Raw genomic sequence first — 10,503 nt, 5'->3', positions numbered from 1 at the left:
TTGTGGCTGAAGTGCAGGACCCGGGCCTTCTTGTAGGGTACTAGCAGCTTCTTGGAACAATTCTGTCCATTTGAACCACATGGATACCTTCTTGTGCGTCCCATGTGTTGAAGATCTTAATTCCATGGTGAATAAAGTGGTAGTGTGTGCAATGTGTTCCTACTGTTCATTTTGGTAGTTTTATGTTTTGGGAGTCGATGTGAATACTGAAGCCTACAGATTGCCGCCTAAGTGTGGAGGTTAAGTACGTGAAAAGATGCTGAGAAATGTTGATAATGTTGCTGTTGTAAGGACCTTGAATTCAGGGATTTCTTCATCTATGGATGTCATTGTATAAGTTGGTATGTTGTGGCAGCTTTGGAGGAAGAACCTCGTTTTGCCAGTACCGTGTCGGAAGGGTATTGTGTTCTGATCACTTACCAGGTTATTTTGATGCCTTTTTTGGGAAGAAACAACAGGATTTCCAGTATTTCTTTGAGCATAGCTTGGATAGAAATACAGGTTTGATGATTGATTGAATGTGCCTTGAAAACATGATGCATTTTGAAGACTTTGAAGACAAACTGTGTGTGCTCAGCAAGACTGTAGTGCATGTGCTGTGTTCAGCACATCAGACAGACGGGGCCGAGCTGCTCTTCAGTCACACAGCCTGCTTCCCAGAAAGTGTTGGATTCACTGTATGTTCGCAGAGCTTACAAGTCAGTGTGTAGGTGGTAAATGCATTGCAATCCGGTTTCCCTGACAGAAATTTGATGAGCTTCCATCGCTGTCATCCTTTCCCCAAATTCCAAACAGAAAATGAAGACGTTTCTGAGGAAAATCGGATATAGGATACCCTACACTATTGTAGCAGCTTCTAGAAATGCTAAATTAGGACCATCACCACATAGCAGGGCTGCATTTCCTCCTCACAAATATGAAAGCCAAAAGCTTGATACTGCCAAAGTATCAATCTATTACAAAGTACAGGGCACAGCAATTTCTAGAAACTTTTTTTTTCTGGTTGTGAGCTAACATTTCCTCTTCTTTCAGCTACTGATCCTAAAGGTTATTCAGAAGATGTGGGTAGACAAGTAGATAACTTCACATTCAGTTTGTGTCTTGGAGCTGTAAGGGGAGCCATATGCTCTGATTTATAATATGCAAAATCTATATATTTTGGGATTGAGGCTGCATTCTTCATCTGTGTAAGAAATTTGTGGCATATTTTAAAATAATCATTTCAGATTCTGTTGAAAGTGACCCTCCCTTGGTCCTTTGACTTAAATATTCAGCTAACACTGCCCTCTGACAGTTAAAATAGTTTGAGTCGTACCTTAATTGTATTGTAACTGTATTTCTAAATGGGTCAATGAATATATTTGCAGCAAATCAAGTCCTAGATATCAGGGGATTTGGAGTATCATTTAGCTATAGTTACCATTACCATCCTTTCATAACTGTGAATAAGCTATCTTAAAACTCTTATTTTCAGTTGACCAAACTAAATAATTAGCTCTTTTCTGGTTTACTTTTCCGATATGCTAAGAATAAAGTCTCAGCTCTGTGACGTGAATTGCAATAAGTAACATAGTGACAGATAGCATTTTTAAATATCTGAAATGTAAATAATCAGTGTGGTTTTGAGAAGCTGATCATTCCAAGATACGCTTGTCCAAAGTTGACACCAGAAGCAAGAAGTCAGCTCTGTCTCAGAAGCACAGAGATCTAAAGAGTCTTCGTAGTATGCAGACCTTCCAGCTAATTTCTCTTCTAGCTTAGATTTGGGGTTAATTTTTATATTTGAAACTTTTTTCTCTGCTCCATTGACGACGACTTTTTCTAAATTCTCTACCAGAAAAAAATTATCTTCCTGATTCCAGAGAGTATATATTACACCACTGTATGTCTTTCTCTGTTTGGATTACATACAGTTGTGGCTAAAATCAGTCTAGTACTCTTGAGTATATTTAAGCGCTTGAAAGTCTTTGATCTATATTGAACTCCTTATGTTTCGTAGAGATGCTTTCTTTATTAAGACTAGTAACTGGGATTGTGCTGTGTGCCTCTTTCTCTCTAAAGAGGCCAATAAAATGGAACTATTGCTAGTGCATTTTGCTTGAGGAAATAGCTTACCATCAAAGTTGCTTAAAAATCAATGTTGCTGTTTTTCCCCAAACATGTGACTTAAAGCGAAATTAGCTTTATGCTTATCTCTACCTGGCTAATAGCATAAAAATCTCTGTGGTATAAGGGAGTATCTAGTATTAAAAGCAAGGGTAGTTACATATTTGGATATTTGCACACTGCTATCGCAGAAGAGGAGCTTGATGGCTTGAGACTGTTGGCAGTGTTCTAGAAAAAACATTATGTTGGTGGATTTGGTAGCCACAGCTGGCTATGAAGAGGTGAGCTCTCAGAAGTGCAGAACGATGATGTAATGCTGTGTAGGATGGTGATGTAATGCCATGTAGCAGTTCACATTCTGAGTTCATATGCTGTTACAGCAGTTGCTGCTGCTTAGGGAAGAAGTGAGAAAAAGCCTGCCCTAGCTGCTAAGCATGCTCAGCTGAAATAGTCTGCCTATAATACTAATGGATGTGGTGAGGAACTAATGGAAAGGGGATAAAATAGTGTCTGTTCCAAATGAAAGCATCTGTACTAAAGCGATTTCAGGGAAAACTAATACCTCTTTCACGGAAGACTAACTTTCCTATTAATGGACCTGCTGCATTTTTTATGCTGTGCCTGACCAGTAACCTTCTTCCAATAATCTAATACCATGGAGTGATTCTTTTGTGTCAGTACCTTTCCCTTCTAATGAAAGTCCGATACTTTTAAATTGGCATCAGCAGCTGTTTGTTATGTTTGTGCCATAATACCATCATCTTGTAGAGAAAATCTTTTGTAGTGAGGTAATACCTCTCCTTTCAAAATCCCAAATGAACTGTAAAAGCATCTTAGACTTCTTGTTAGGCTAAAGTGTCCTTCAGGACTTCACATCATTCCTGGTTCTTCTGTTTTTGAGTGATCAGAGTATAAACCAAATTCTTCAGCTGGACAAAACTCCAGAAGTACATGAGTAATAATTCGAATTCCTAATTTGAACGTATCAAGCATAAGTTGTATTTCTTTCTTTCCTCCTTTTTTTTTTTCTTTATCACCTGTACCTCTAAAGTACTGCTTTCAGAATTATGTCAGAATATTGGCCATCAAAGTTAGTGACTGTGTTTGTAACAGGTTTTATTTTTTTTTCCCTCTTCCTGGAATATTTGTTAGGTTTTCTTCAAAGAAATTTTCCTGTATATCTTGGAAACTTCTACTAGCTCATTTGATCATAAATGGATGGTTATACAAACGCTGACAAGGATATGTGCAGGTATCAAGGACCATTTGGTTCTAGTTTTTACATTTTTATGCTAAAGAACAAAACTGTACTTGCCTTTCATTGAATGATCTAGTTTTTGTTCCAAGTTTGACAATGTCACTTTGTTTATAGATGCCCAGAGCGTAGTGGACATCTACGTGAACTATGATTGTGATTTAAATGCAGCAAATATATTTGAAAGGCTGGTTAATGACCTATCAAAGATTGCTCAAGGAAGGGGTAGCCAAGAACTTGGCATGTCCAATGTTCAGGTAAAAATTTCACCAAACTTTATGAAGCTTCATGTTTCTTGGCATGATAGGTTAAGACTAAACTCTCCATTCCACTAATGTATTGCTTTTGAAATGTTTTCTAGGAATTAAGTTTGAGAAAAAAAGGATTGGAATGCTTAGTATCAATCTTGAAATGCATGGTGGAGTGGAGTAAGGATCAATATGTAAATCCCAATTCTCAGACAACACTTGGTAAGACACGAGATGTGTTTCTTCTGGCTTTAGTAAAGAGGTGCTGCAGGAGTTTAGTGCATTTTTCCAGTATTTTGATACTGTTAGTGTCCAGATTGGTAAAACCTCTTGCATTAAAAAAAGAGAGAGAATAAACTTTTTTTTTCTTTGTTAGAAATATTGGTAAGTTTGGATTGGTGTCATTTGAACAAGTTGTCTAAGTTGTCTTTTCTTAATTGTATGAATTTCTAGAAAGCTATATAACACTGAAAATTACTAAATCCTGTTACTTTCTGTATTTCTAATTTTAAAAGGATCACAAAACTTACTTTGAAGCTCCCCTAATTTCATCTAACTTCATATTAATTAAATTACTACTGAAGCAAGCTGGACAGAGAGCATTTTTTTTATTTATTAATGTATAGCTATAGAACTTCCAATGTTGTAAGCAGTGAAGTAACTAAATCAGTAACTTAATCTTGTTTCCGTCTGACCTGAGATGAAAAGTACTAAGGTTATGCCAGAATTTTCAGATTAAGCGCTTGAAGTTGGTAAGTGAAGTAATAACCTTTTTAGAGGTGGCTGGCACGGCTGTCTTTGTGAACTGGGAGCACCAGCTCCTTGGCATGTCTGATCATAAACACTTTTAGATGCTCTGTTTCAAAAACTTAGAATAGTGTGATTCGCTTCAGGTCAAAAGTAACATCAGACTTGAAAATAAAAGGAAAGGTGTAACTGGGTTTCTAAGGTGTCATATATTTTTTTCCAAGTGCCTACAAATTATAATTGTAATTTAAGGCTTAAATTTCAGGTATGTGATGGACTGAAAGAATCCTCCTTGATATGTTGTAGTGATTTTTGTTGTTGTTATTTTCCTAACCAAAACAAAAGCATCATTGAAGATAACCCTATTAAGTTTTAGAAGCCTTCAGAGCGGATTTGAAGAATGACCTGTGATTTTAATTTCTTTTCATTGTATGTATTTTGTATGTATGTAACCCTTTCCAATTTATAGGCCAAGAAAAACCCACAGAACAGGACAGCAATGAAACCAAACACCCTGAGACAATTAACAGATATGGAAGCTTAAATTCCTTGGATTCTACTGCTTCCTCAGGAATTGGCAGTTACAGCACACAGATGTCTGGCACTGACAACCCAGAGCAGTTTGAGGTCCTAAAGCAACAAAAGGAAATAATAGAACAAGGAATTGACTTGTGAGTGCCCTTTTATCACCCATGGGAGGGTGGATTCTTTTGGAGCTATGAAGATTCCTGGGTTTTTCTTCCTTCTCCTCATAGATACTCATCTTGTGTTAGGAAAAAAACTCTGGATGTAACAGCACTACCTCTGGTGAAAGAGTGCTGAATGGTGTCCCCTTTGGAGCCTGTCAACAGTGTTTTGTGTTAACCTAATTCCTCACAGCTAGAAGATGAGTACTCTGAATGTTTGTTCTTTTTTTTCCAGACCTGCTTGTCTAAAATAAGATTTTTATATTTGGATAAAAAGAACATTGAACTCATGTGATCAGTTGAATATGACCTGTTTTAGTGTACACATTACTGATGAAAGTGACTATATGCTTAAGCTGATCCTTCCCTCTGATTAATTAACTTGTTATAATTAGAACTGGAGGATAGTATAATTTCTCAGTGCAGTCTGACATGAATCTTCTGTGTGATTTCAGCTGTCACCTTACCTCCTCAGTGAGGTCACTTTATGCAAAAATAAGTTTTCTGTAGTGTAGTTCTCAGATCCTGAACAAACATGTCTTAGTCCTTTAGGGGTTCAGTTTCTTTCAGTTATCTGGTTCCTTGTCTTGTACGTTTCCATTCTTACAGACAACTCATGGATTTCTTGATTGTTTCATACAGATTGAAACAAAAAGCAACAGAGCATAATTGTTCCTTTCCAAGCCAAGACTTTGCTGTTTCTGTGGAATATATTTTTCTTCACGAGCGCCAGAGTAAATGGTAGTGTTTAGCTCTCCTTGCTGGGAGCTGCTTGGATGCCATGCTGGCAGTTCTGTAGCAAAGAGGAAGAGGAGGCTATTTACAGGCGGAAAAAAACATAAAATCATCCAATGATGAAGGGAATAATCAGAGAAGGGAATAGCTCATTCCTATCTAATGCACAGTTTGATGAAGAAAAAATATTTAATACGGATTTTCAATACCTCATCCAAAATTATTGAATCTTTGTACTTAAGCTTAACATGCCTTTGTGCATGAGTAAAAGGGTTAACTCTCATTCCATCCTGATCTTGATTGTACAGATTCAATAAGAAACCAAAGAGGGGGATTCAGTACCTGCAAGAACAAGGAATGCTTGGCACTACCCCTGAAGATATTGCTCAGTTCTTGCATCAAGAGGAAAGATTAGATTCAGTAAGAAAACTGTTTTTCTGATGGTTGTTTTTGCTCATGCTGATGTTTTTATACTAATTGCAAATCACATGATAGTGTTTTAAAGTGTATAACATTATTGTAAAATGAAGAAAAGGAAACTTCTCTCTCTTCTAAAATTTGTAAGCTCAAGGAGTTTGAATTGGAGTATGCATTAGAGCTATACCCTGTACTACATGCATCCTGCAGTTCAGCGAGGTGTAAAGGAAAAGACTGACCTACTTGAGCTGACTCAAAACTTGTATTTAGTTGCCAGTATAGCTAGAAGCAACTTACTAAACTCTATGTACTTTAGTCAAATAAGGGACTGCCAGAAGTAACAGTCCTTCACAGACGGTTAAAAAATAAGATGGTGCAACAACATGAAAAGCATTTTTTTGTTGCCTCCCAAAGGAAAGTTACTTAATCTAGATTAGTTCTTTGATTTTATTTACAGCTAGCAGCTGCTGCTGGACTTGGAAGGGTCCTGCAATATCTGGCTGAGGAGGGTGGGAGTATCTCATGTTGGTATTGTCATGAAAAACTTAGCTTTCTGAAATGGCAGTCTGCACCATTATGCTTAGTAGCCACCTGCATTGTTTTCTAAGGAAAGGCTTGCGTATGCCCATGCTTGCAGCTGTGGCTGAAGTCACAAATTTCAGTATTAGAACTTAGAATCGGCCATCAAAAGACATTTTTAGCCTCAGTTTACATATACAGGCATCTTTATCTGAGTGCATGGTATTTTTTACTGTACTGTGTTGCTTTCACAGTGGTCAGCTTGGATGTATTTGAGTACCAGCTATTTATATTTGAGCAGCACTTGCAACTATTTGAGATCTGTACTCTAGTGGGAATAAAGTTGAGTTTAGTGAGCTTTTTATTCCTGTGGTAAGTTTCCTAACTACAAAAATCATTACAGCAGAGAACAAGCAATCGTTGGTAATATTAACTTTGTCTTGTGCACACGTGGAATTCATCTAATAGAAAAAAATGGTACATGAGTAAAACTAGAGGAGGAGGAAAGTAGGCAGGTATGAGCATGTAAGAGCATTATGATGGAATCTATGGCCAAAATAGAGTAGAGGAGAAGCAGGAATATGTCTTAGTTAACTGCATACAGGCCTCTCTTTTTGTGAGACATATGGGCAGCATGACTCTGTTGTTATTTACTATTTTTTTTCCAGTGTAAATGCACTAGTTTGTCTTTTCTATTCTTATTTTAGACTCAGGTTGGGGAGTTCCTGGGAGACAATGATAAATTTAACAAAGAAGTCATGTATGCATATGTAGACCAACACGACTTTTCAGGAAAGGATTTTGTTTCAGCTCTGCGCATGTTTCTAGAGGGATTTCGTCTTCCAGGAGAGGCTCAAAAAATTGATCGCCTAATGGAGAAATTTGCTGCTAGATATTTAGAATGTAACCAAGGGTAAGCCATACTTTGTCTTCAGAACTTTGGAAAACTGAATAATGAGTAAAAAAAATCCTAATATGTTAAATTTTGCTGTTCTTTTTCTCCTCTCCCCCTTCAGGCAAACTCTTTTTGCTAGTGCAGATACTGCATATGTTTTAGCTTACTCAATTATCATGTTGACAACAGATCTTCACAGTCCACAGGTATGTTGCCAGAAAAATATTTATGTAATCCATAGACGTCTAACTTTCAGGCTTCGTGACAATGTAGTTGTAAAAGCTTGATGTTCAGTTTAGCGCCAATAAGTGTGTAGGAAATATGGTAGCTTAAGTTTGTGCATCTTTTAAGTAACAGTATAGTGTTTCAGGAGTGTTGAGATTTTTCAGTTGTTTTGGTTAGACCTTTCTGTAAGGTATTGTTTCCCTACTGTGTTGAATGGGAATTGTGTGGATTTGCTTTCATATTATGGCACTCACAGTAGTGATCTAACCTACAGTCAAAGCCAGAACTTACTTACCCATTGACTTTAACACAAATCTGCTCCTGATTTCAGTCTGTTTGAAAAAATAATGCAGCTTTATTTTCATAAATACAGCTCACTTCTGCAGTGATTAGCCATCATCATTTATTTAAGCAAAATCTGGAAAGAGTATCGAACTCTTATCAGACTATGGGATTATATTTAAAATAAATAGCTTGGTCTGTACGACAAGATAAAATACTTTTTTTTTTTTTTTTGGTAATGTATGTCTAATAGATCTGCGGATTCTACTGAATGTTTGAGTGTTGTAATGTCCACATGACCTTGTGTTATTTTGTAGATTTGACAATGTAGTCTTGCATATGTTGGATACTTAAAAATGGCTTCTGAATCAGCAGCTTTGTCCTTCATGGTAACTTTTCATCTGTTTGGCTGCTTTATAGGCAGCATTGTAATTGCTATGAATTTGCCTCATTTGTTGATATTAATAGCTTCTTTCTGGATTTCAGGTTAAGAATAAAATGACAAAAGAACAGTATATTAAAATGAATAGAGGTATCAATGACAGTAAAGATCTCCCTGAAGAATATTTGTCTGCTATCTATAATGAAATAGCTGGAAAGAAGATTTCAATGAAAGAAACAAAAGAATTAACAATACCCACAAAATCCAGTAAACAAAGTAAGTAGTTGCAATGTTAGTGTTCTTCAAAGTGTTGGCTCTTCAGTTTCATGAAGCTATCTCCTTTTTAAAATGAGGGATGAATGAAGCAAGCACCATTTACTTAACTCAAAATGAGTCCTAACTTCTAATTCCATATTCTTTTTCTTTTAACATAAATGCTATCTTCAAATCTGTGTTAAATGCAACTGCTTATTTTCACTTCCCTTTGCGTCTGAATTCCTGTTATTCAGTGCATTGACCATGGAGAAGTTATTCAGTGCATTGACCACGGTTTTGCTGTTGAACAGCAACATAGGGAAAAGCATTTGAGGGCTTTATGAAGTAAGTGTTGCTGATAGGCATAGTGCAGAACAAATGCAATAGTTGTGCCTTCTATTTCTAAAGTAACCGTTGTGTTTTCCTGCAATAACCAGTCTGTCGTCTTCAAAAATTTTGCACTGTTTAGTTTGTAGGGCCCTAATTTATGCACTTTTAAAACTAACTATCTTTTCCTCTCTCAAATACCAGAAAAACTTTTTTGTGTTTTGCACAATGTGAAGATTCAGATGTTACACGTTCTAGCTTTTCTACAGAGAACATTAAGAGGGACTTGACTTTTTCCCAACATAGTGAAATTTGTATTCTTTTAAGTCCTAGGTTAGGCTTATGAACAGATTGCTTACAGGAAATTTGCATCTGGAAAAAAGAATCCCTCTTACTTTCAATATTCGTTCAATTAATATAATGTTTTTATTGTAATTTTAAAAGAAGCTGATTATTACATTCTACTTTCTTGATGAGATGGAGGTTCCATTACTGAAATGAAAAGGTGATTAAGGTCGTTGTCCCTCAGAAAAAGGATGTCCGCTTATTTTTATTGTTATTTTCTGTGCTGATGGATTGCTATGAAACTTCTGTGCACTTTGAATTTAGCTTAGTGGACATTATATTTATGCTGTAAGTTGAGGTGATGGAGAAGAAATGTTTGTTGTGCAAATCTTAAAATTCTGTAAAGGTTTAAAATTAGGTTATGTTTCATACATAAGTTTGCCTTAAGTTAAATTTTATCTATATTGCAAAAGAAGTATCTTGCTGCTGTGGTGATTTCAGAAAGTAAAGATAATACAAAAATTGCATCTGAGTATGGCACTTACAGAAAAATTTAAAATTATTATATTCCTGAAGACACCACCGCTAAAGATGCACGAATGAGAGGAAAAAATGTGTTTACAGGTGTTGCTAGTGAAAAGCAGAGAAGACTCCTATATAATTTGGAAATGGAACAAATGGCTAAAACAGCTAAAGCTCTTATGGAGGCAGTGAGCCACGTTCAGGCACCTTTTACTAGTGCAACACACCTGGAGCATGTGAGACCCATGTTTAAGGTGAGATACATGTTTAGATATTTACCTAGAATATCACATAGTTTCTTAATACAAAATACTGACTGACAGGATTTGTTAAAAATACTAAAGATGTGTCTGCTGTGCTTTGATCGTTTTGTAAGTTATTTAACTTGCTACAGGAAAGAAGGGATTTTGAGCCTTTTACTCCAGTTTTATTTACCCTGGGATTTAAGACGTTTCTGTGCTGATAGAAGCAGCATCTTGATATAATGGAGGAGTTACGAGAAGTACGTTGAGGGGACAAAAGTATAAAGAATAGTTAAAAACTTGAAATGGTAGGGTTTTTATTTCAGGTATAGAGGTGTAGTCAAAACAGCTTATTTATAAAAGTGAGAAATGACT

The 10,503-nt window shown here is 36.3% G+C and overlaps 1 protein-coding gene across 1 annotated transcript in view; it reads left to right on the top strand.

The window, feature by feature from the left end:
• Positions 1 to 1,032: 1,032 nt before the first annotated feature.
• LOC104069633 (brefeldin A-inhibited guanine nucleotide-exchange protein 1) overlaps positions 1,033 to 10,503 on the top strand; it is a gene marked incomplete at both ends in the record, with an annotated part of 33,282 nt that continues 23,811 nt past the window's right edge. The window contains 10 exons of the mRNA XM_009586384.1: positions 1,033 to 1,109; positions 3,259 to 3,358; positions 3,479 to 3,618; positions 3,723 to 3,831; positions 4,826 to 5,027; positions 6,086 to 6,197; positions 7,421 to 7,626; positions 7,730 to 7,814; positions 8,602 to 8,773; positions 9,989 to 10,140. Of these exons, the coding sequence (XP_009584679.1) occupies positions 1,033 to 1,109; positions 3,259 to 3,358; positions 3,479 to 3,618; positions 3,723 to 3,831; positions 4,826 to 5,027; positions 6,086 to 6,197; positions 7,421 to 7,626; positions 7,730 to 7,814; positions 8,602 to 8,773; positions 9,989 to 10,140 (1,355 nt within the window). The remainder of the gene's footprint in view (positions 1,110 to 3,258; positions 3,359 to 3,478; positions 3,619 to 3,722; positions 3,832 to 4,825; positions 5,028 to 6,085; positions 6,198 to 7,420; positions 7,627 to 7,729; positions 7,815 to 8,601; positions 8,774 to 9,988; positions 10,141 to 10,503) is intronic.

The sequence above is a fragment of the Fulmarus glacialis genome, unplaced genomic scaffold, assembly GCF_000690835.1.
Source record: "Fulmarus glacialis isolate BGI_N327 unplaced genomic scaffold, ASM69083v1 scaffold5171, whole genome shotgun sequence".
NCBI lineage: Eukaryota > Metazoa > Chordata > Aves > Procellariiformes > Procellariidae > Fulmarus > Fulmarus glacialis.
This window is presented reverse-complemented; position numbering and strand designations above follow the sequence as displayed.